General features: G+C 36.0%; 3 protein-coding genes across 3 annotated transcripts in view; 2 read left to right on the plus strand and 1 right to left on the minus strand.

The window, feature by feature from the left end:
• LOC131942827 (b(0,+)-type amino acid transporter 1) overlaps positions 1-17244 on the plus strand; it is a 45476-nt gene extending 28232 nt beyond the window's left edge. The window contains exons 20-24 of the mRNA XM_059302768.1: positions 14926-15029; positions 15395-15491; positions 15835-15987; positions 16799-16970; positions 17163-17244. Of these exons, the coding sequence (XP_059158751.1) occupies positions 14926-15029; positions 15395-15491; positions 15835-15987; positions 16799-16970; positions 17163-17227 (591 nt within the window). The 3' untranslated portion in view covers positions 17228-17244. The remainder of the gene's footprint in view (positions 1-14925; positions 15030-15394; positions 15492-15834; positions 15988-16798; positions 16971-17162) is intronic.
• Positions 1731-7823, plus strand: LOC131942853 (cytochrome P450 1A1-like). Its single transcript, XM_059302809.1, has 6 exons — positions 1731-2292; positions 3757-3972; positions 4444-4567; positions 5993-6258; positions 7111-7238; positions 7523-7823. Exons 1-6 carry the CDS (start codon positions 1735-1737, stop codon positions 7737-7739), a joined length of 1509 nt encoding a protein of 502 aa, XP_059158792.1. The 5' UTR covers positions 1731-1734; the 3' UTR covers positions 7740-7823.
• A 1559-nt stretch (positions 17245-18803) lies between the features above and the next one.
• LOC131942828 (sodium-coupled neutral amino acid transporter 7) lies at positions 18804-25201 on the minus strand. The gene is made up of 9 exons (XM_059302769.1): positions 25127-25201; positions 23715-23913; positions 22916-23057; positions 22179-22271; positions 20899-20956; positions 20437-20571; positions 20102-20226; positions 19364-19563; positions 18804-19052 (listed from the first exon to the last, which is right to left on the minus strand). The coding sequence occupies exons 1-9, from the start codon at positions 25199-25201 to the stop codon at positions 18856-18858; spliced, it is 1224 nt and encodes a 407-aa protein (XP_059158752.1). The 3' UTR covers positions 18804-18855.
• Between the last annotated feature and the right edge of the window lie 1388 nt (positions 25202-26589).

Below are 26589 nucleotides of genomic sequence, written 5' to 3' on the forward strand. Positions count from 1 at the left end.
ACTGCAATAACCAATTAACATAGACGGCTAAACAAATTTGCATCAAACAGAACCAGCATATAATCCCGATCTACACTTTAGAAAACTAAGAAATAGTCGAAACTTTAAACCCCTTAGCCTTGATACTAACTATAATCCCCCCACGCTCACTGCTACACTATAGTGTGACAATATGCAACCAACAATATAGTTCAGAAAATGTGTATTAGGTTTCAGCCAACAATATAGTCCACAAAATGTGTACTATGTTTCAGCCAACAATATAGTCCACAAAATGTGTACTATGTTTCAGCCAAAAATATAGTCCAGAAAATGTGTACTAGGTTTCAGCCAACAATATAGTCCAGAAAATGTGTACTAGGTTTCAGCCAACAATATAGTCCAGAAAATGTGCACTAGGTTTCAGCCAACAATATAGTCCAGAAAATGTGTACTATGTTTCAGCCAACAATATAGTCCAGAAAATGTGTACTAGGTTTCAGCTAACAATATAGTCCAGAAAATGTGTACTAGGTTTCAGCCAACAATATAATCCAGAAAATGTGTACTAGGTTTCAGCCAACAATATAGTCCAGAAAATGTGTACTAGGTTTCAGCCAACTGCTACCAGAACAACAAAGAAAATGAAATTGTTAGCCAGCCTAAAGATACTCGGAAATCGTTACACAAACCGCCAGCCTAAAGATACTCGGAAATTGTTACACAAACCGCCAGCCTAAAGATACACGGAGAACATTTGGAGAAATCTCCGCAACCCCCAAAAAAATGTGGGAAAAACATTAGGAAAGGGCTTACTATTACAAACCTGCCAAATATTCAGACAGAAACCTGTTTCTAAATAAAGCCATAGCTTTCTTGCTAAAGACTTGCACCGAGTCTTTATAACAGCATTCAATTATTTTTCCTCTTTAATAGATCGTAAGTCCGATTGCCTTCAACAACCATAAATAAGTTTAATGAGTCACATGGTCTGCCGTAACTTGTGCACATGACATCAATTATAAGCTTGAGATTATTTTTATTTATTTTTGCTGTAATCATATTCTTCTACTCAACTCCCTCCCCTATTCTTGATGATGTAGATTTTTTTCACGACATACTAGCGAACTGTTTTGTTCACTTTTAGAAACAAGATTTTTAAGCCGCAGTAAGTAGAGAATACTTAGATGCTCACAAAATTTTCATGTTCTACATAGTATATTTTAGTTCTTGTTGAGAAGACGCCAGTTGCGTTAGTAATATTTGTAGTGGGTTTTTATTATTATTTACACAGTTAAATAGATATACAAATGGGAAGTCTTCTTTTGGTGTAACTACGTTTAGTTATTTACAAACATTAGACCAGATGGCGATAGCATAAAGCAGACGTTTTAGATAAGTCAAAATGAAAGCAAAGTAATTTTTTTTTCATCACATGTTAAGGTCGTTATAATTATTCATTAACAGAGGTAAATAAAAAGTTTAGTTCTGTGGTTGATAATACATGAAATACTACACAAACAAAGAAATATAAACATCAACAAAGCCTGCTTCCGAACCCTCTAAACAAAGAAATAGTGTACGAAATTTAGCCGAATTAAAACCGTTTAGATAACTGACAGATAGTTAAAGAGACGTAATTTTTATTTTAGGTAGAAACACGTTCAAGATTTCATTAAAATCTGAAAAATAGATTTATCTTTTACGATTTGTTTCTATTCCTTTAAAAATGTTATTTCTCAAGGATCAAACAAAATGGAGGTCGAAACGGCAACATGCGTAGTCACCGTTGTTCTGCTGGTTGCATACATCATTCACAGCAAGAGAAACAACTCCAAATACAAAGACATCCCAGCTGTGACGCCCAGGGTCCCCTTTATTGGGAACGCCCTGACCCTTGACCTCTCCCGCTGCCACAAAGCGCTGACCGACTGGGCGGAGAAGTTCGGCCCCGTGTACCGCATCAAGATCTACGGGGAGGAGATTCTGGTGCTCAACAGCTGCCAGAGCGTACACGACGCCCTCGTCGTTCAGGGCAGCGCCTTCGCCGGGCGCCCGCCCATGTACCGCACGGCCAAGGAAGACCGCGACAAGCACTCGATAGTCTGGCAGACGTACACGGACAAGCTGGTGTTCCTGAGGAAGGAGGTGACCAAGTCGCTGAAGATGTACGGCGACGGTATGGACAACCTGGAGTTTAGATGTGCACCAGAGATCAAAACCCTGCTGACCAAACTGTCCAGTTATAAGGGTCAGCCGTGTGACCCATGGGAACACATCTACGAAGCTATTTCTAATGTTATGTTGGGTTTGGTAAGTTGGTTGATTTGTTTAATATCATAACTAGTTAGATGGATCGTACGTCAATTTTAATTTTTAACAAACCTTCTCTTTAGCGTATGTATACTTTTACGAGTTTTGACCACTGTAACAGTCAAATGTATATGAATGTATGTTGCGAGTGTGTGTCTTAAAAAGGCGAGATAAAATATAAAATATAGTGTGGGTGTGCGCATGCGCGAAAAGAAAGGAAGCGAGAGGTAGAAGGCGGCAGAACAAGAAAGACGACGAAACTGAAAGTCGTGTTTTTTTTAGTAGTGTAGCTGCTGAATATCATTCTGAATATGTAGATCTAGTATTAATAAAATTGTGAAATCACCGGTAACGTGGTTGGTATTTGCTTTTAGTTTATGTCATGAACCCAGTCATACAAAAGGGCTGTGACACTCACTCATAATCCTACTAATAGAAAAAATAGTTCTCTAATACAGCCTGCCATGTGTCTAAGACACAAGAGCTCTCTTGATTCAAAGTTCGAGTCATATCTACAAATGGTTGATCTGTTTCCAGCATATTTAAAAACCTATTGTCTAATAGGGAACAGTTAGTGGTCACTTCAAACGAGATTTTTAAAATATTGTTTTCTTCTGGGTTTGTGAGTGAACCAAGAGCTATTGCAAAAAAATAGTCTCTGAAACTTGCCTGTAAGTTACACAGCAATTAGGTGGGTGGGTGAATTTGTGAGCTAAACGATTTAAACACATAACTATCGTGGCAATTATTTCCGTCTTTCTTTAGATAAACAGCGTAGCATTTACGATGAAAATTTATTAATTTAAAGATTAAAATATGCAATAAGGAACTGTAATAGGCTGTATCGATAATATATACTGTAAGGTAAGCTAGTTTTTTTAAGGATTTGAACACAAACCGATACACACACAAACTGATACACACACAAACCGATACACACACATAAACCGACACACACACAAACCGATACACACACACACACACTGATACACACACAAACCGATACACACACAAACCGATACACACACAAACCGATACACACACAAACCTATACACACACAAACCGATACACACACATACACAAACCGATACACACACATACACAAACCGATACACACACAAACCGATACATACACACAAACCGATAAACACAAACCGATACACACAAACCGATACACACACAAACCGATACACACACAAACCGATACACACACACAAACCGATACACACACACAAACCGATACACACACAAACCGATACACACACCAACCGATACACACACACACACACAAACCGATACACACACAAACCGATACACACACAACCGATACACACACGCACAAACCGATACACACACAAACCAAATCACAAGCCCACAAGCGGCGAAATATTGAATTAAGAAATAACTAATAATTAAGAAACAGCTAAATAAAAATCACCTGTCTCTCTCACCCGATTTCCCAGACCCTGGACACCACGTTTGACCACGCCAGCCACAGTTTCCAGATGATCAAAGACATCAACGGCCTGTTTAACGACACTTTTGGGACGGGCAAGGCCCGGGGGATGGACTTCCTGCCCTTCCTCAGCAAGCTCAACCTCCACGCCTATTCGGACCGTCTGCAGACGGCACTCAGTCTTAGGGACCAGTTCTGGAAGAAGGAGCTCGCGCTACTCAAGGTGAAGGTCAAGTTACGTTGTATTTTTTAACCGTCATGTTGTTTTTTTTCTAATCCTATAACGCAATTGTAAACACAATTGTAGACCAAGCTTATAAACTTATTTGTAGTATGTTTAATTTTTTTGAGCGAATATTTATGTTAAACTACTATGTAATGTACACGTTTATTCATGTGTTTAAAACACATCTCCATCTTTTATCCAACTAAATTAATTTATAATTAGACCTATCATTGTGTTAATGATGTAGACTTTTCTATAAATGAGAAAAAATAACCAAACTCTTCTTAAAAAATGTAAATATTGAAAAGTACATCATTTTTTCGCCTATTTTGATTTTCGGATACTGACTTCGGTACCTAACCCAGTTTTAGCTGAGGTCAAACGGTCAATTTCTGTAAGAATCATCCGGAAAGTTCCGCTAAAAGTCGTAGAGTACACCAAACGTTGATACTCACTTTTTATTTGTAGGACCGCGGTGACGCTGACTGCATAGTTCAAAGGTTACTGGCCTTGATCCCTGACCCCAAGTACAAGGGTTACGACGTCTGTGAAGCCACGGCTAAGGAAGTTTTCACAAACCTGATCCTTGCCGGTAAATTAAAATTAAATCTATTTCCAATTTCAAAAGCTCAACAAATATAGGACAACATATTATATCATTTTCGTTATCTGTTGGTATTGCAATCTACCCAAGCAGGACTAGTCTCCAATGTACCATTACATATATAATAAACCGGGAGTGACCTCCTCTAAACTTTCTCGAATATTTTTATATAACACTACGGAGGATGGCACCGCGGGATAAAGACATGATTTTTAATCAATTTTAAATTCCTTAAACTTTTTAAAATAAAATAGAATTTCGTAGAAAAAAAGAATTGCGCACCAAGTGAATGGCAAACAATATGTGTATAATAGTGCGGAATATTATTAGTACTTTATAAAAAAAATTCGGTTTTTTTTTTTCGAGAAACCTGAAATTGCGTAAATTACTACTTTCGGTCAACGGAAATTGCTCAAAATTTGAAAAAAGCCAGAATATTAGATCTTGTACTTATATGTAAAATTTCATTCATCTATCTGAAATACTACTCAAGTTATAGGCTTTTGAAAAACTATAAGTAGAATAAGTCCCACTCCCGGTTATCGAAAATCGCTGAAAAGTTGATACAGAACTACAAATTTAATATAATACTTATACATGAAATTTCATCAACCTAGCAGTAACGGCACTCAAGTTATCGTGTTCACAGCCACACATACACATAATTCAAATAATTAAAGTTATTAATGTCTGCTTTAAGTCAACTGGGTATGACTAATTAATTATTAATTATAATACTATGTAGTTTATTCTTTTGAGTAGAAAATATAAGTGTTAAAATTATTTTACATAGGCCTATTAAATTAGTCTGTTTCCAGTTAATTCAGAGACAATGCAAAATTTAAGATATGTAATATGATCAGGCCTGGATATTTCATTACTAGCGTACCCGTCCCCGCGTGTTGTCGCGGGGATAGAAGAAAGTCTGACGAAATATATAAAAAAGGTTTCATGAATGCGTTACCAATCCTATGTTCTTAGACACGTGACCTTGTTTTCTAAAACTGGGTTATTGAAATGTAAACAATGCTTGCGATTGGGTCATAAATATCGGGACACGGGTTTACTTACACTACCGCATGAAAACCTTGAGTGTATGTGTCATTGACGTAGAGGGGTGCTATCGTGACCCCCAGATTACACTACCACAGAGGCGCCACAGTGCTCGCAGGGATTCCCCTGCGAGCACTATGGTCGTTCAATTTACGGGGCGCCGGCGGTTGCGCCTGTTTAAATTTTAACGTTCAATATAGTAGTACCCCTTACCCGCTAATCAGGACGCACGATTAGCGGATACCAAGTGCTAACATAGCCGCCCTGGAACTCTGGGCGCCAAATTGTATATTGACAAAAATCGCACATCTAATATGCAGTAATTAACTGACTTAACACCACTAATTGGATGTTTTATAGGTACAGACACCACTGTCACTACACTAACCTGCCTGCTGTTGGTGTTCCTCCATCACCCGGAAGTCCAGGAGAAGATGTGGACGGAGGTCAAGCATCAGATCGGCGAGAACAGACTTGCCACATTGGCAGACAGAAAAAACATGCCATACTCGCAAGCCATCCTACTAGAGTTGCTGAGGTACATCTCACACGTACCGCTGGCAGTGCCGCACTACACTACATGCGAAACGTCGGTTTTGGGGATTTCCGTTCCGAAAGATATGACCGTAAGTTTAATTTAACGTCAACTTGGTTATGGCTTGTCATACCTGAAATATGTTCAGAGGATAAAGTAAAGAAGGGAGCAGAAAGGTGTTATAAAATATCATAACCGTCAACATGAGTTAACAGACTAAAGAAAATTATCTATACAATAATATATACAACATAGTTTTATTTCAAAATTAAAATCAAAATTAGTAAAAATGGAAATGGAAATTAATGTCGGTCCAAAACAAATGAAGAAAAAGAAGGTTTGTATCTGCGTACTATCACAGAAAGACTATTTTATAAAGAACATTAATATTAGATTAATAAAAAAACTAATCATTACAACCGATCTTCGAAACATTTGGGCTAGATTTTCTAAAACACATAAACCCTTCTCTAATTGAAAAAAATATACTGAATTTAGACGCCTACCCTGGCGTATTCCCGAATGTCAATTTTTACAATTCAACCCGAGTAGTAAGTTTTAGTTTAATGTTTACCTTAGAACTGCTTTATACACAGTATTCTTTTTCAAATCCAACAATTAATTACGCGATTATATTTTTCGAACAACTTCGAAATAATGATATAAAGGATGAACTATAACAATCAATTTATAAATCATTTAAGTAAAATTAATTTAAAATCTTTTGCAATATATATTTTTATTGCTGCAACCTTTCTAACTTTAAAGTTGCCAGTATGAAATGTAGTTTTCCAATATTCCAGAACAATAGAGTGAACAGTGAAATTTCATCTAGAAAATGGAAAATAATCGACAGAAAATAATCAAACTAACAGCATTTTTATTTTAATCTTGGCCTATTTATGGCACCAACAGGCGTACACTTTTGTCGCCTCGTCCACAGGTGTACATCAACCTGTGGGCCGTCCATCACGACCCCCAGGAGTGGGAGGAGCCGTGGAGGTTCAGACCTGAGAGGTTTCTGGACAAGGAGGGTCAGTTGCTGCCCATCACAGACCCCATGAGGAGGAAGTAAGTCTAAATTACAAACGGAAAAAAAACATTGTAATATAGTTTTGTTGTTTGTTTTTGTTGTTGTTGTTTTTTTTTGTTGTTGTTGTTTTTTTTTTTTACTCGTGGTTTCTGTTAATTATTGGACTTTGTAACATTTATACTTCTTTTTAGTTTTATGTTCAAGAATTAAAATAAAGTTACATTTATTCAGTTGTGTGTAAACTCTACTTCTTTTCATTTTTACTTAAAACTGTAAAGTCCGAGTTTAATACTAGCATGTACATCAATCTTCTAACTCCCAGGCTGATGGTCTTTGGGGGAGGACGCCGCGTGTGTCTGGGGGAGGCGCTGGCCAAAAACAGGCTCTTCCTGTTCGCCTCCGCCCTGGTCCAGAACTTCAAGTTCCTGCCGTCTGCTGACAACCTAGCACAGCTTCCTGACCTTGACCCCAGAACTTACGAATTAGGTGTTGTCCTGCATCCCAAGCGCTACGAGCTGCGGGCATTTCCGCGTAACTAAGTAACGCTAGAAAATGGTTAAACCAAGACCATCATTGGGTATCATTTGTCATCAACGAAAATTCAATTTTCTTATATATATATATATATATATATATATATATATATATATATATATATATATATATATATATATATATATATATATATATATATATATCCAGTGTCTGCAACTGTTATGTCAATTTTATTAGTAAGTCTAACCATCTATCTAAATACTACTAAAACTCAACTTTGTTTACATGTTTGAATATTTATTTGTTTGTCTGATTGGCTACTGGAGAGAATCTGCACTATGTGTAGAGCAGTAAAATAGTGTGTAGGAAGAGAACAATTTTTGTTTTCAGACAGGCTGTTAATCACAAATTTATTTAAAGACGTTAATTAATTTATTGATTTCTTCATTGGTAGATAAACCACATTAATTATAAAAGTTTAGAAAGATGGCTTTACTTAGAGTGAATAGTGACGTCACATGGTTTGTTTACTTTTTACATCAAAAATTGCGGCCTCCATCGAAGAGTGTATTCCCATTCCAATGTTTAACGCGTTCTAAAGCTAATTTTCTGTTGGCTATACCTTTAACAATATGTACGTTTGCTGTTTTTATTACGTTTCAACACTATTATCAATGTTTAAAAGTTCTTTTTATTTTATTATACAATACTAATACATTTCTCTAGATCTACAGATCAGCTGTCGAAGGAAGAAAAAGTTATGAATCTAGATTCTAGATCTAGATCTACATTTAGGTCACTAGACTTTCAATATTTTTTTTCAATTTTTGTTTTTTTAAACGTGAATGATGCAGTTGACTATCAGGACCTCGAGGGACACAGGGCACGTCAAGTAGAGTTCACCTCTTTCTTTGTCCTCAGCATATGAAGGGATAGTGTGGTCAGAGACATGCTCGGACGGAATTGTTTTTTAAACGATAAAAACATGTTGTCTGAGACTTGGCGGGTCACTGGGCAGGTGAAGTAGAGTTGAGTAGGTCTACTTTGACGTCAGTATATGAAGGGATAGTGTGATCAGACCCATGCTCAGCCGAAATCTGTGTTTTTAAAAGATAAAAAAACGTAATTTTGAATGTGTGGGTCTGGTTTTTTGTGACGATTAGTGACAGACGTGATGTCATTTACGGATTACCCCCGAAACCCACAGTTATCCAAGGGATGACGGGTAAGACTAGTTCTATTAAAATATTAGAACATATTAGAACTAGTATGGAAGTATGGTCAGTTAATGCTTGCAGAAAATAGCCGGACAACAGGTTTTGTAATTAGATAATGAAATATGATATTCCCATACATATGATGTATTAAAGTTAACTTCTGTGCTGAGTTACATGTTGTTGCTTTTATTTCCGTCAAAAGTAGGCTATTGTGAGGATGTGGTGGGGGGGGGGGGGGGGGAATTAAATGATCTTCCTCCAGTTGTGAGGGTGGGGATGATGAAGATGATGAGAATCCAACACACACGTTCAAGTCAAAATATAATGTTCTTTATTAAAATTTACCTAATCAACTTCCTACCTAACTAATCTACATTGCACTACTACTACTTCTATCTAACTGTTCCCTAGCTCTACATATCTCCGACCGTCTCTACCACACTATCTACCTCCAATTCTCTACCTAACTCTGAACGTTCTCTTCGCTATCTAACTCCCTGTCCTAACTGAGACCCACGCTTCAGTGGTCAGCTGACCGTCCCACGTGACCGGTCAGCTCATTTACTTTCATTGGTCTCTCTAACCAACTAGCTATAGCCTGTTTCTATTAACTTCTTCTACTTGACTTATTCTAGCGTCATCACAGGTTATCCATGTGTATATAAAGTTGTTTTACTCTAAGTGCCTGTGCTTGCACTGTAGGAGACAGTAATATGATACAGGGAAAGCTTAAAGCTCTCCCAATGTAACTACATTTTATTTAAGGGGATATGCTAAGTAAAAAATCACCAAATTCCTATTTTTCGTCATAATGGGTTTTTGACATTTTTTTGATACTTTGTCCATTTTTGTATTAAGAAAACAATAACTTAAATGAGATAAAAATGTATGTGCTTAAAATACGATTTTTATGACTATATTAATTGAAAAAAAATCATTTTTCCCAATCTTACAAGCTTAAGAAAAATGTTATGTCCGCCATCATATTGTATATCGCATCATTGGAAAGCTGGATTTCTTATGTATTTGATAACTGTATTTTCCATCATCTCGGAAACACCCAAACTTACAACCGGCTTTACAAATTACACAGATATGGTATTTTCGTGACCTACTTTTCGTTACTTTTTGCAGTTTTTCTCAGTTCGCAGTTTTTAAACGCTAAAAAAGACTACTTTTTTTTTTATTAAACAGTGCCCACCATATTTTCAGTTATATTATTGTTTGTCTTGCAAAAAAAAAACTTTTGTCACGAGGGAATTTTGATGAATTTCATAGAAAAAAGTATATGGTAAATAATATGCAAATTTTGAAACTTCTGAATTCTAAAAAGGGTGCGATGTTTTAGACCTTGTAAAATTCCGACCTATAGCTATTTCAAAAAGTTGTTGGGACAAAGTTTTAATATATACTGAAATATAGGCAGTTCAAATTTAATTGCTATAAGTGCATACAAAAAGAAGCCTTATCAATTTTAAAAGTACCAAAATTGTTTTCAGCCCTTTTTCTTGATGTTTAATATTAACTTTTATTAATCAAACATGGTAAACGTATTCAAAAGGCTTTGTAAAAAATAGAAATAAACTTAGCATAGCCTTTTAATGTCCTCATTGAAAACGGTTTGAGACAACCCTACTTTTACTTGAGATAAGTGAATTAAGCGTTTCTATATTTTATTTTTACTTTTATAGGTCGCAATGCTTGTTAGTTGTTGGTCAATCATAAACCTCTAGTTTCACTGATATCTTATTGAGCTATTTTTATTTCAAATTATCAACAGAGCATTTAATCTAATTCGTCAAACAAATAATTCAACATGGGGGTCAATAGAAGGGTCTTTTGTTTAAACTAACACCAAACACCATGTGACTCGTCAGTTTAACGGGAATTCCCGTTTCTAGAGAAAAGTCAATAGTTTAAAATATTTTTCAAAGGCCTATAACTTTTTACCGAAGTTATTGGAAGCACCACAGAGTATTTACTACTCAGGCTGAAATACACTAACTCAAGAATGACTCATCAGTTCGTTTTGACCGGAAACCCCCAGCCAGCGCCACCTGGAACAAAAACGTGTAACCCTTGCATGTGTCGAGTCAAGAGTATTGTTCCCTACTTCAAATCCAAGCCAAACAAACTTGTCCCCATCAACGCAGATAAGCCGCAGTCCTCCACCCTCTATCTGTCAACAAGTATTACACTCAGCACCACAGACCCAGTACAGCACATTATTACAACACTACTGTACCAAACACAACACACAATGGACTCGGAAAATGTAAGTCTGTTTAACATAACCAACTGATTATTGCTGCTAATTTATTAAAATTGTTTTACTTTATTTGAAAAAAAACCAATCATGGGAGTGTAAGCATAAACTAATACGGAAAATAGCGAATGAAACCAGAATATAGATGGGAGGTCGGTGTGACAGTTAAGCTCAAAGTTTCTCAAGTGAAAACTCCCGAGTTCGAACCTCCTGGCAGATGAGGCTTTGATAGTTGGGGACAGCCACTCATCTAAGAGAGACAACTCCAAAATCAAACAACTGCTGCCTTGTAGTTTGTTCTTGGTTGGACAAAGGCTATGAAAGCAAATCCAAAAAGAAAAGCAGGCTGAAACAGATTTCAACTGCACCGATGGTAATTATCTGCCTTCTATCAAATTTTAAGTAATTTCCGTTGACCGGAAGTAATAATTTAAGCTATTTCTGATTTATCAAAAAAACGCATATAAATTTTTAAAGTACTAATAATATTCCGCACTATTACGCACATTTTGTTTGGCGTTCGCTTGGTGCGCAATTCTTTTTTCTACGAGATTCTATTCTATTTTAAAAGTTTAAGTAATTAAAAATCATGTCTATATCCCGAGTTGCCATCTCACGTAGAATAAGAATATTCGAGAAAGTTTAGGGGAGATCACTCCCGGTTTATTTAAACAAAGTACAAGCATTAAGTTTTTGCTTTCTTAAGTTGTATGTTTTTAGACATGTTCAGTCGAGTAATTTTATGACATTTTAGAGGAGGAAGTCAAGCACTGAGGTGGAGGTAGAGAAGGTGGAACTAAAACGACAGATGGGTCTGGTGGTCGCTGCGTCCATCGTGATGGGCTCCATCATAGGTAGGTCACGTGATCAAAAACCGTTCGAAGATTTTAAACTGCTGTTTGACATCGCTTACAACAGGCTGATATGTGGGCCGTATATGCACTAAAGCCAGGATCTATCAGCAAAAGCCTCATGTTATCTCTCAGGGTCAGCCCTTAAAAACATTACATCTCAGTGGGTGACATCACACCACATCCCCACGGAGGACGTGTTACAACAACATGGTGGTATCGGTTACAACTCATTTAATAAATAGCTGCTACGACAGATGTTTCTTTCAGACATCTAAGAACGGAGGGGGGGGGTTCACCCCCCCCCCCCCTCCTATATTGAGCAATTTGTTTAAAAGAAACCATGGTTTTAGATTTATTTTTTCACAAAAGAAAACAAAATTAGTTTAAAAACATGATTATTAATAACGTGTTATAACATATTATAAATATTTCAGTTTATGATACATTTTTGAATTTCGTAAAACAAACAGCACTTGAATCATTGTAGAGGCCAAGGGAATCGAAACTGGCGAAAACTTCTAACAATAAACAGCGCAGGAACTATGTGAAAAGGCAGACTAGAATGGAAGGAAACTTCTTAATTTTTTACTTGGAGTTTGAACGTCACACATTAATTATTTTTTAGTCTGGCATAACAATGACATCACGGAGAATGTGATTCTAGAATGTTTGACGATAAAGACTGAGAAGGGTGGTTTATGATTGTTTTATTGACACTGTATCATAACTCATTATTTTTGTTAATGTCTCAACTCTTCTCCACACCCAGGTTCTGGTATCTTTATCTCACCTAAAGGCGTGCTGTCAGCGTCAGGCTCTGTGGGTCTGTGTTTGGTCGTCTGGGTGGTGGCTGGAATCATCTCCCTTGGCAGTAAGCTGTATCCAGTCTTTATTGGAACCCATACAATTATTTTTAAACAATTCTTTATATTGTTGTTAAAGTAGAGCTACTACAAATGATGAAAAAATTGTATAACATTTTAGCGTTCAGTAATCTCTCTTTTTTTTCAATAATTATTTCAAGGCGCACTGTGCTACGCTGAACTCGGCTCTATGATTGGCAAATCTGGCGGTGCTTACACTTACCTTCGTATGGGCTTGGGGAATCAAGTGGCGTTTGTCTATGCAATAAATGTGATTACTTTTCTGATAAAACATATTTCCGAATTTACATAACATGCATTTAAAGCTAAAGAAGTTTATTTTAAACATTGCAAATATCAATAGTCTGATATGTATAATGATTTTTTTTTTATTTTAGAAAAAAAAGTAGATGACCTTTACCCCTGTTAATGTGCTTCCAATTATTTTACTCTACTCTCTTCAGATCGATAATTTTTATATTACTGAAGTCACTTTATATATAAAAGTATCTTTTTTAAATTTGGTTATGTTATTTGGTAACCAAACTATCGTACGCAGGCGATATGCATCAGAATCCCTGGTGCTCTGGTCGTCATGTTGCTCACCTTCTCCAAGTACCTGGTCACGCTCCTCCCCACCTGTGGCACACCTGAGTACCTGGAGAAATTCGTCGCTGCCGCGGCTTTGGGTTAGTCTTTATATTCATAACAACGCAGAATATATATATATATATATATATATATATATATATATATATATATATATATATATATATATATATATATATATATATATAGTGACGCTGAATATGTATTCATATTATCGCTAATCCTGTTTCCATAGTAACATTGATTTTGTCTCAATAGTAACACTGGTCCTAATAAACGGCTACAGCACGAGACTAGCTACCCACGTGACTGTGCTGACGACGGTGTGTAAAGTGGCGACACTTCTGATCATCATTGTTGGTGGCGTCGTAGTCATGTCTCAAGGTAGGGCCAGGTGTCCATGTGTTTAAATTATGCTCAGTTGAGTTACTTGTGTCAAGGTATTTCCTTTATTATTAACATCCTCTGTGCAAGTCCCTCAACTGACACTACTTTCACTGACCCAACAGGCACCACGAGTGAGCTGGGCACAGCCTTCTCTGGAACCTCCACGGAACCCTCGTCTTTGGCCATGGCACTGTACAGCGCTCTATGGGCGACCAGTGGAGGGTGGGTCCGCCATCATTTCATATCTAATTTAAAATTCAAATAAATTACAGTACTTTAATGCGGAATTATTTTTACCATTGTTTCCATAATTTAAATATACTACAATATTATTTTTTCACTTTATTAACCCATACATTTGCCTCAGATGTTTATGTACATTAGGTCTGATATGGCATGATTACCTTTGTCTACAGGGAACATCTCAACACTCTTGTAGAGGAGGTCAAGAACCCGTCAAGGTAACGACTGTCCTACTATTCTATAGAACCTCCCTGGTCAAGTGGGTTTTACGTTAGCTAGCATTTCATTAAATCTAATACGTGTATGTCCACAGCCATAAAGTCTAATGATCCTGTTATAACAGCCCTAACTATAGTTATAACTGGGTTTAGCTCTAGCCCAGCTTAATCATGCCAACAAACCTTGTCTATCATACTGGCAGGTTATAACCATCATCATATCACTAGCCCATAGCTAAAACAATGACATAATACTATAATGCGTATCTAGGTTTTCATTAGTACCAGAATCCCCTGAACATGTATCTAATCAGCCAATTAACTCTAACATCTCTTCTGTTCCAGAAACATCCCTTTGGCCGCCATATTGGGCATCCTTGTGGTCATCGTGGTCTACACACTGACCAACGTCTCCTATCTGGCCGTCATGACCAAAGATGAAATGTTAAATGCTGAGGCTGTCGCTGTGGTACCTACAATCTAATTATAGTTACCTTTTTAAATCTGTAGGTACATTTTATTTAGCCGTGTTAATTTTTGCATTGTTTTAAATTTAAAATCCTGCTTCTGTAGGTTTTCGGTGATCGAGTTCTCGGCCCTGCTGCTATAATTATTCCCCTTGCGGTAATAGTTGCATGTTTAGGGTCATCTAACAACAGCATCTTCAACGGCAACAGGTTCGGTGCCTTTTAAATTAGCATTTGTCTCATGTTTCTGTTAATTCATTTCATGGTTGCTTCGTCTTATCAATATTGGTTGTTCATCTTTTTTCTGTTTACTTTTCTTGTTTCAAGTCCAATATGATTGGCTTTAATCTATTGGTATTCTTTAATAGAGTTGCTTATGGTATAATAAATTAAGCACAGCATTTAATGTTATCACCAATTTTACTCAAAGCAAGAAAATGTAAAAAAAACAATTTAATCAGTTCACTAATCTTCATCTCAAACTATTCGTTCTTTTCCTCTGTATATAGAAAAATGAAAACACATTCAACTACAGCATGGATGGAGCTCATATTGTCTGTTGGTTTTTTTTTCAGATTGATTTACGCTGCTGCCCGGGACAAAAACTTCCCAGAATTTTTCAGCTACATCCAGATCCATCAGCTGACGCCACTCTCGGCCATGACGCTGACGGTAAGGAAACTCGACTCTACGCTCGTCTAAAGTTTACCTTATGTGTGCAGATAGTTAGGGTGGGGGTGATGGGGCATTCAGCTCCTATTGTAGATATTTCTTTAAGCTAACACTTTTGCAATCTTCGAAACCAGTAAATGAAATGTCTACCATTACCTAAATAACTTCACTTTTGTAAGCTAAGCTCAATGGCTTTATGGCTTATGGCTGCCTCTATACCAGCCACTTTCAGAGTTTTTATTGTTTTTACATCATTAGACTACGATTTTTTATTATCACCGTCTTAAATAAATTTAAAATAAATTGTCGAATCTAATTTATTTTTGATGTTGCTCTCTTTTAGGCGGTCCTAGCTCTGATCTTCCTGGCTCCATCAGACGTTGGCTCTCTCATCAACTACCTGGGGTTCCTGTTCGCGTTCTTTGAATCGTGCGTGTTCCTGGCGATGCTGAGATTCAGACTGCAGACGATGAAACACGTGCGGGGAACTGTACGGGTGAGTGAGAATGAATAAAATTGCCTCAACTTTAGCTAAAGTTTCGACCAACATGAATTGCATCCTTATTAAGAAAGGGATGTAACTCGTGTTTTGTTAGCTGGTATATAATGAGGTCTGTCTCCCTGTTCAGGACTTCCAGTTGGTTTGGGAGAGCGCAGGACTTATAATAGGGCTGGTAAGTAAGTCACCAACCATTTCTACGGCTCAATAAACTGCATGAGCCATAGAACTGGTTGGTGGCTTACTTACCAGCCCTATAGCAAAGTCTCGAGTTACTGTTCCGAGTCAGCCGTGCAGGCTATCTAGACCACGGCACAGGAATCGTGGTCAGCATTTTGCCAAGCCGCCTTTTCTTTCCCTAAAATGAGTTAGTTACCCATCAGTGATGTTTTTCTGACAAGGATGCGGAGTCGAACTCGAGACATACGGGTTAGAATCCTAGCGCTCTGCCACTTAGGCCACGCCGTCTTCTGAGATGAGCTACGCGAATCAGAACTTGTGAGCTAGTTGGAGATCGAGCAACAAAAACTAGAGAGATATTTTTGAAATACGTTAAATATCCGATTATTCCAATTTTATAATTACGTAACAATAATTTATAAACGCAATTTATGATAACTAAGTTAAAGATTTAGACTTAAATAAAATTATAAAAAACTAGACATTATATAGTTTATTCTAAAGAGAAACCAGCCCCATAGAACTACATCCTTATGTCACCAGGTACCTTTGGTCATCCCTATCCTTAGGTCATCCCTATCCTTATGTCATCCCTATCCTTATGTCATCCCTATCCTTATGTCACCAGGTACCACTAGTCATCCCTATCCTAATGCTACTGACCAACCTGTACCTGTTCATCTCGCCACTGGCCATCAACCCCAAGCTGGAGTACGTCTACTTGGCGGCGGGCGGGCTGGGCGTTGGGGCGGCCCTATACATACCATTTGTACATTTCCGGTTAACGTTTCCGTTCTACGGTAAGTCGTGTGTGTATAGATCTATTTTCATTACAAAAAATTTCATCCATTAATTTTTCTTGGATCTTTTGTCTGTCACATTTTAAATTTACGTAAATTGAGCCATTTTTAAAAAAGCCTAGTTAGCCACTGAATTATTACAACACATTTGCTATCCTGGCTACATATATTAAACAATATTTTCTATTCCAGATCGACTGGTCACATACGGTCAGTTGTTGTTACGTGTATGTCCACCACCCAAGTTTATTGAATAAAGATTTTAAACCTAAAACTGCCCTCTGCTACTGTTTATTTAAGTCCCAATCTTATCTTCGTTTAACTGTATTATTGTATAATGGTTTTACTATGGACTAAATGATACAAGCCTATTTATGATTCGTGTAGATAGTCCCGGCCTAGCCCTGCACTGTCTTCCTTGTAAAACATTTCTGTAAAGTACCATGACTTGTATGTTTATTATATAGCATCTACCCGGTATGGACCTTTGACAAAAAACCCATAACTCTAAACCCTACTCTAACTTTAAACTTAACACTAACCACAATCAACCAAAACCAAATGGCAAACGCAAAAATAACGCAAACGCAAACATAAACACAAACGCAAACACAAACGAAAACACAAAAGCAAACTCTAAATAAATGCATACACAAACATAAACGCAAACAAAAACACACAAGTAAACACAAACACCAATGTAAAATAAATGTAAACGATTATAATACCCTATCTTATTCATAGTTTATTGAACTCACTAAACCAAACGGAGGTGCCATAGCGCTCACGGGAAGGCCCAGGGCGCCAAATAGCTCAATTTCAGGGCGCCAGAGGACGCCCGGATTCGATTTAGTGAAGGACAATACTGTCCCTTTTATTCAAAGTCTATCGCACTGTTTAAAACAAACATGTGCACCATAGTGCTCAAAGGTCAGCCCTGGGCACCAAATCGCACCCCGCCGGGGTGCCGGTGGACGCGCCTGATTCAATTTAGTGAATGAGTATAATACCCCTAGCTTGTCAGCAAACGGAAAGTTAGAAGTGAACATGGAGGACATTTAGGAGTAGCGTCTAAACTTTTATTGATTAAAATTAAGAATTAAGTTTTACCTATCACATTGCACTTTATCAATAGATGCTAATTATATAATTATTTTTTCAACACCAAACAAACTAATAAAAAGTATATATATATATATATATATATATATATATATATATATATATATATATATATATATATATATATATACTAGCCGTCCCGGCCAGGCCTGCACTGGCCTCTGTGAAAAAACCTATCTGTAAAGTACCATGACTTGTGTGTTTAGTAATCAGCATATACCCAGCATTGCTCGAGCTTTCATGGCGAAAATTGGAAAAATTAGTTAATCTAAAAAAAATGCATTAAAAATGTTTTAATAACAAAATTGTGTTAAATTGTGCACTAAAAAGAAGTAAATAAATGATTTTCTTTAAATATAATACTTTAAAATAATACATTAGAGTTGCGCGACTAAAATCTTTTTCACACCAAATGAAAATGAAAAATGCACGTATAATATCGTGGTAAATAGTACTTTATATTGGAATTTGTAATTAATTCATACGAAATTAATTAATCCAATTAATGATCAAATTAAGTCAAATTTGCTGTCAAATTGCATTGTCATCGGGTCTTGACCAACGTGTTAAGTCTGAAACAAATCGGTCAGTTAGAAGTGATTGACATTTTCCTCGGCAGTTTCGATCCATGAGACAAAAGCACGACAGAATAAGCAAGTTAAATAAAAATTTGTAAAAAAAAAGTTCTCTGCCAAAAAAAAATACCTTGAATACAACTATTCTTTCATGCAACGTTGTGTGGTACCAAACATTAATCAAACAACTAGCTACATGTAAATTTGGACGAGTCTGGCTTGACTCCACGAATGTCTTGCAATATGGATTGCGATAAGGTCAGTCCAAAAATAAACACACCAATAACAAAAAAGAAGATGGCCGTCCACCTTAACAAATAAACTTTACTTGGCTGTCTCTCTCCTGACTCAATTCTATTTTGCATTGTCTTCATCAAACTTAACCCTGGCAATAGAGAACAATAAAATTAAATTAAACCCATATCTTGAAATCATTTTTAGTATTATACTATAGTGAAAGTAAACAAAATGAACATAGTAGAGTAGATTAACGAATAAGATATCAATCTTACATCCACTAGAACAGGATTGTTTCTTGATTTAAGAATTCTATGAGCTCCAAACGTACGCTGTTTTGCACGTAAATCTAATACAATACTGGGTGTGAGGCTAGAATAAACCTAGAGTAAAGTGAGTTAATTTTTGGAATAAAATATTGTATAACAGAATATTCGAATACACCAAAGAACAACTAACCTGGAAATACAAATATTAACAGCGCAGTGTTTGCCCCAATGATTTGAATGGCCACGCCTATATTAGGGATGAAGATGGACAGTAGCAGGGTCAAGGTGAACCACACCAATGTAGTTATGACACGTCTCGTCTTTTCTTTGTGTAAAATTTCTTCTGGACTCATTTTCCAGAACATTCCCCACAACGTTTCAAACGCTGCCCTGAAAAAAACGTTGAGTGTCTGTCTATACGATACTTCCCAGCATGTAACAGAGCATGAAAAGTATGATTGTTTTTAAATCGGGTACGATATTTTGTAACATTCGATAGAGGCAAATTTAGAAATAAAATTTGAGGCAAATGTAAGCCTATGTAAGGTAACCACATCTCTTGTATGTGTCATATTTAATATCAAATTTTCTGTTCTTTAATATTTTTACAGTATAATTTCGCGTAGCTTTGGGTTGATGATGAGAGAGGCCTAGCTCCTCACAAAAAATATATTTATAATATCAAAATATGTCTGCACCCCGCTTCCCCCCCCCCCCCCCCCACCACGGATATAATTAAGTTTCCTACCACTTTAACATATTCCTGCCCCCCCCCCCGACATAATTCAGTTACCTACCACCTTAGCATATCCCCCCCCCCTTTCACAACCGAAGGCTAGGATTACTTATGAGATTACTGTGTACCGGTGTAAAGCCTCAATAATGGTCATTGTGTTTTTGTTTTTTTTAAATATTATTTGAGTCTTACTTTCCACAGAAGCAAATAATAGGGTAGGTGGTGTATGTCTTCACAGCCACAAGAACTACAGCCACCATCACATCAGCTGTAGGGTTAAACGACAGCAGTATGTCAGCGGTGACAACGTCGCCAAACTGTAGAATATTATAAATAAAGTTTAATTACTGAATTATCCTTGATCATACAGTTGATAAGAATAGAAATTATGTGAACTTCCTTCCCCTACATTAGTTCCCACCACCTCAGTGCACCTCCCCACACCTCCCTCTACTGCGTCTACTCCGAAGGTGTGTATTCGAATGATGACAATTCAAACCAATGAGAATTATATAAATGCCACAAACCTGAAGATAGCCCAGAGTTGCAGTAACGGTGTAGGTGATTACACACAATATCATGGCAAGCGTTACTGTTTTAGTGAACTCTCTCATGTTACGCTTGGTCATACAGGAGTAGATAGGGATTATGCTAACTTGACACTTTAATTAAACGTGATCAATTTGAATTTATAAATGTACCATCTAATTTATATATATATATATATATATATATATATATATATATATATATATATATATATATAACAATACATGTTTAATATACACTAAAATTTGATCTGTTTTACATTCCTGATTACAACTATAAAGAAAAAAGTCAATACATTTCTTAAATTTTAACATACTTTCAGGCTAAACCATGATTATGTGAGAAGCATTTTACTTGTTTTTTCTAAAATATATGTATAAATTAATGTATGTTTGTGATATAAGATCCATTGTTAATGCACAACAAAACGACAGACTTACGGCATAAGCGAAACCAATGTTTGGTACAACTAGGAAAATATCGACCCATGAATGTGGCCTGAATGTTAGGAAAAAAAAATTGGAACTATAGAAACTCAAAGTACTTTTAGGTAGAATAAGACGTAATTAAACGTCTTAACTTTTTAAACCGATTTTTATCTCTCCCCATCGTCACACATCGCTTCAAGTCAGACGCACCTAAAAGATTTCAGCTTATTAGCCTCTCCCTAATTGTTCTTTTCGAAATGGGATTTTATGTCTAAAATTGTTAACGAACTGCAGCTAAATGATCCATTTTTACTTTCTCGTATATACGAGATATAGAGAAAGTCTTGTAATCGTGCAAAAAAAATCGAGATTTTTACAAATCTCGACGTTTTACACCTCACTGATACGGAAAAAACATAATTTTGCAATCTTGTCCGTATGTCTGTGTGTCTGTGTGTCTGTCTGTCTGTGTGTAAACACGAAAACTTGAGTATCGTTACAGCTAGTTTGATGAAATTTCATATATAAGTATTTTATCAAAATCGTAGATCCGTATCAACTTTTGAGCGATTTCCGATAACCGGAAGTGGTACTTTTTCTACTTTGAATTTTTCAAAAGCCTAAAACTTGAGTACTATTTCAGATAGATAAATGAAATTTCACAAGTAAGTAAAAGATCTAATTCTCTACCTTGTTTCAAATTTTTAGTAATTTCCGTTGAACGGAAATTCTAATTTACGCTATTTCCGATTTCTCAAAAAACGCAATTAAATTTATAGAGTACTAATAATATTATGCACATTTTGTTTTGGCGCTCGCTTGGTGCGCAATTCTTTTTTCTACGAGATCCTATTTTATTTTTTTTAATTTAAGTAATTAAAAATCGAGTTATATAAGAATATTCGAGAAAGTTTAGGGGAGATCACTCCCGGTTTATTTTTATTGCAATTGATAGAAACAAAGCTTTAAAGGGGACGTAAAAAAATTAAATGTTATAACCAGAAAGTGTGAGACACACATTCTGCTCCCCCTGATAATGTGTGACGTCATATATGGGTGACCAATTTATAGAAACAATTCGAATAGAATTTGTTGTAACTAAAATAAATATTTGACAATAAAAAAATAAATTTATTTTAACTGTTTTCAAAGAGAATCAAAAGTATGACATTTAAACTCGTATCTTTTTTTTAAATTAAATTTGAACTTCGTAAGATATTAATTTCTCGTTTCTCTCATTATAAAACCTGAAGTTTGGGGAAAAATAATTATTTTTAATTAAACAAACATACCCTGTGGCAATAGTCCCCTGATTATCATGAGGTAGAAAATACTTTACTGCTACAAGTACTGCTATATACAAGCACCCAATCACACCAACACAGCTAAACGGACAGAAAATTCAAAAAATTTAACAACTCTTACTTTCAAAACAACAAAAGTACTTTTTTTAAATATTTAATAAACTGCAATAATTAGGTATCATTTTAAGCGTATGTATTATAAGCGAACCTTTAGTCAGTCTTTTTAGAGATTAAAAGTAATAGGACGTGGTCTATTTCATTAAAACTTGCGTTTCTGGGGGGTTTATTAAATCCATTTAAATAGCTAAGATAGTATAGTGGTATTACTACTGGCAGAAATTATGTGTGTTCAAATAGCAATACACGGCATAAATACCTTAAGCTGTGCATATATGACATACCGGATATCTGTACACTGTTTAGCAGTGTTTCTTCCAGACTTTTTTCTCCGGGGGGGGGGGGGGCACTTGAAATTTTCGGGGGGGGGGGGCGGTAGACTTTCTTCGGGGGGGGGGGGGGCGGACACTGTTAAAAGTATATATTTTCTATATAAATTATATAAATTTCATTTCGTTCGGGGGGGCGGTAAAAAAATTTCGGGGGGGGCTTGGCCCCCCCCCCCCCCCCCCGAAGAGATGCCTGGAAGAAACTCTGCTGTTTAGTTAAACAGTCCTCAAGTTAAATAAGATAACTAACAAAATAGTCAAGTCCTTTTCTTTACTCACCTAGAGTGTTTTAAGAAATCGATTCTCTTGGTAAAGCATAACGGAAGTATAAAAACTACGGATGTAGCGGATGTGATGAAAGCTCTTGTCATGTAGAAGGGATGTGTAGTACAGTAGAGGTCGGGAGCTACATTGAGGAAAACTGAAAATAAAAATGTGCAGGTAATCTTCATGCCTGTTATAATTTCACCAAAATATGGTGTAAAAACCATGGATTGATGGTATCTACAATGACATTCACCGGGAATTACCCGATAAGACTTAATTTTTTAAAGTTGTTGTCGCATCCATTGTTATTGTTTATGTACGATCATAAAAAAGTGATCGTGAAGTGAATTGTCCTGATTTCCTAAAGATGTTTATAATACCTAAACAATGTTTTTAAATATATGGTTTTTTTCCTCGTTACACAAGAAAATTATAAACAAACACGGTTAACCCAGCACATGTCTTTTACAAACATAAATGTAATGAAATATTTACCGGAAAACTTTTGAATTAAAACATTAAAAATTGAAAACATAAATATGGTCAATGAAAAAGCCAATCACAATCAAAGTTTAATTTCTTTTACTGAGTTTTATTACATGAAAATTTCTAAATAAAATTTCTGAACTTGTTTCAGCTTTATTTTTTTTTACATGCACTATGTAGTCAAATTGAATCCAAAAAAAACTCGTTTTAGTTGATGTTAGTAAAAAAAGATCGGGGTTCTTCTCGGTACCGTAAAGCATATCAGCTGTAATGAATCAAGGATTAAAACCATAGAACAAAATATAATGTAAATACGTAAACTCACATAGCTCCCATTGATCATATATTACAATAAGACCTGTGGTACACGAACCAAAACAGGTCACTAAAATACAGACAGCACAAGCCAGCTGGGCTTTAGGGCCACACAGGGAGAGAACCACGTCTTGGTAGGTGTTACTTCCCTTGATGTCAGAACAGTAGATGATGATGAACAAACCAAACACCACGAGAACTAAGAAAACCTAGACGTAAATAACATGATTGTAAATATTTTTTGTATTTTCTAAATAAAGATAGACTCTATATTTACATAAATATGAAAAATAAATCTAAAAATGTTTTTTTTTCAATGAATATAAAACTTCATGTGTAATTGTATCATTGTGATTTCACCAACGTAAACAAAAGTTAGTTCAAAATAAACATCAAAGAGTGAACGGGTATAACACTGGGCAACCTAAAGACATTTTACAGACTTAGAGGTAGATAATAAATAAATAGAAGGTTTGCAACTCTAAATTATTGATATATAAAACATTTCTTGTGTTGTAGTTTTTTATTTAATATTTTAAAAAGTAACGGCTGTTTTAATTTCCACACGCGTTCACTGAAACAGTGTAGTGGTGTTTTGCAACTATGTAGAAGTGGTGTTTTACAAGTATGTTGGAGTGGTGTTTTATAGCTAAGTTGAAGTGTTGTTTTACAAGTATGTTGTAGTGGTTTTTTACAGCTATGTTGAAGTGGTGTTTTAAAACTATGTTGTAGTGGTGTTTTAAAACTATGTTGTAGTGGTGTTTTAAAACTATGTTGTAGTGGTGTTTTAAAACTATGTTGTAGTGGTGTTTTAAAACTATGTTGTAGTGGTGTTTTAAAACTATGTTGTAGTGGTGTTTTAAAACTATGTTGTAGTGGTGTTTTAAAACTATGTTGTAGTGGTGTTTTAAAACTATGTTGTAGTGCCGTAACACGATCTACTCACTGACTGAACAACGAATGCCACCAACACTCCACCAGCTTCGTGATAGGCTCTAGGGAAATTCAAAAGTCCAACTCCTAACGTAACATTCACCAACAGAAAAGTCGAAGCAAACCATCCTGTTTAAATATATGCATAAAAAGATTTTAATAACAAGCTTTAATATAATTATGCACTAAAAAGGACAAAATAAATGTTTTCTTTAAATGTAATTTTAAAAAAATACTATTTAACTGTCTATCGCTTCGATACGAACAGTGGATAAACCAAGAACACCCAACTTACACACTACCTTCAAACGAATGGTCTTCGATACAAATAATTCTTAATGAATATAGACTTTTTTCTTTACGTTTAACTAAGCAAAGTTGAAAAAAATTCAGATATAAAGATTCTCTATAGCCACGATATTTTTCAAACCTCCCGATCATTCTAAACCCACCTGTCTTTTTTCTCGTGCCGTCTACCGGTTGACTAACGCCTTTTAATGCCTGCAGCTCACACCCATCGTCATATACGTGGTCTGGCACCATGCTGGTCTCATCAAAGGTCATGGTCGCCTGTCGATATCCAAAGTTTCTTTAGATATTTTCTCCTGGGAGGGAAACTTTGGGGGGGGGGAGGGGGTGGATTTGAGATGTTGAAAATGTTTTGACAGGTAGCTAACAGTTGTTAATATATATGTTTTATATAATTTTTTTAAATGTTTCTATTTCGTCTGGGGGTTATGTCGGTGTCGTGCTCAATCGGACGGGAGCAGCGTGCCCCCCCCCCCCCCCGGAGAGATGCCTCAAATGTATACATCAGAGCTGGTTTGACTTAGGAACATTTTACCAACGTGAATCGGGATTCGAACTCGAGATTTTCAAGTTTTCAGTATAGCGCTGTACCACTGTGTGTGTGAGAGAGAAAGAGAGAGAGAGAGACAGAGACAGAGAGAGAGAGGTTCTGTTTGACGAAAAGAAAGGTAATATTTTTTTAATAAAATATGAAATTAGTCAAGCACAGTAGTTACCGTTAATTTAACTATCTACTTACCAACGCTCATTAAAAAAATTAGCATCAAACAACTAAACGCTAGAGCCGGGCACTACTTGTAGCTGAGCTGTGGTGTGATAGGGTGAAAAGAATTTCCGGTAATAATCTTAGAAATGTAAAGGGCGATGTAAAGGGGCGATGAAAATGCAATTGTCCAAGCCAGTTAGATCCACTTTGAATACGCAACACACTGGCTAATCGAGTGAAAGAGACTTTTTTAGCGGCACATTATTTTAAATACAGACAAATAGGCTTTGTTTTAAAACAATACGAGCTCGATAATTAACGTATGCGTGTGATTCTGTCGATATCTACGTCCGTGTCTGGTTTCTATTTTTATCTATATCTGTCTCTATATGTTTAAATTTATGTTAATGTCTACGTCTATTTGTATGAATATTATTTATAACTGTGCGTATGTTGAAATGTATGTGTAAACGTTTGTGTATCATTGTTTATATTTTCGTAGTTGTATGCGTATGTTCAATGCTTTTATTTGTATGTGTATCTGGATTATAGGATTAACTTCATTTATTTATTTTAACAACGCAACTTCTATCGAAACCTCGAAACTCACTGCACTTTTTTACAAAGACTTCCAGATGTTGCATTTAGACAACAATTACCATATTACTATCTGAAGGTAAATATCAGGCTTTTCATAAGGATTATTTCATCACCAATCTATGCACGTCATCGACAGTGGGTATCCTTGTAATCCTCAGCCAATGTCAATACAATGCGTGCAATAATTTATCAGGTTTATGAGCTACTTAGAGAAAAAAAATGTTTTTACAACACTCGACATAAATTTATTTCATTTCTGTGCAATTATCCCAAAAATACTATAGCTTTTATTTTTTTTACTGTAAGATGGGCTAAACCTATAGACAAGCCAAAAGCA

Source organism: Physella acuta, unplaced genomic scaffold (assembly GCF_028476545.2).
Source record: "Physella acuta isolate Inbredline_101_S28 unplaced genomic scaffold, ASM2847654v3 ptg000429l, whole genome shotgun sequence".
Classification (NCBI taxonomy): domain Eukaryota; kingdom Metazoa; phylum Mollusca; class Gastropoda; family Physidae; genus Physella; species Physella acuta.

Excerpts from the sequence above, each read along its gene's own strand:
- LOC131942853 (XM_059302809.1), top strand. The coding sequence starts at position 1,735 with ATGGAGGTCGAAACGGCAACATGCGTAGTCACCGTTGTTCTGCTGGTT. Across the intron at positions 3,973-4,443 it reads AGGAGCTCGCGCTACTCAAG|GACCGCGGTGACGCTGACTG; the intron begins GTGAAGGTCAAG and ends TTTTATTTGTAG. Across the intron at positions 4,568-5,992 it reads CACAAACCTGATCCTTGCCG|GTACAGACACCACTGTCACT; the intron begins GTAAATTAAAAT and ends GATGTTTTATAG.
- LOC131942828 (XM_059302769.1), bottom strand. The coding sequence starts at position 25,201 with ATGACCTTTGATGAGACCAGCATGGTGCCAGACCACGTATATGACGAT. Across the intron at positions 23,914-25,126 it reads AGCTGCAGGCATTAAAAGGC|GTTTTCTTAGTTCTCGTGGT; the intron begins GTTAGTCAACCG and ends ATTTACGTCTAG. Across the intron at positions 19,053-19,363 it reads GTTAATATTTGTATTTCCAG|GGTTAAGTTTGATGAAGACA; the intron begins GTTAGTTGTTCT and ends CTCTATTGCCAG.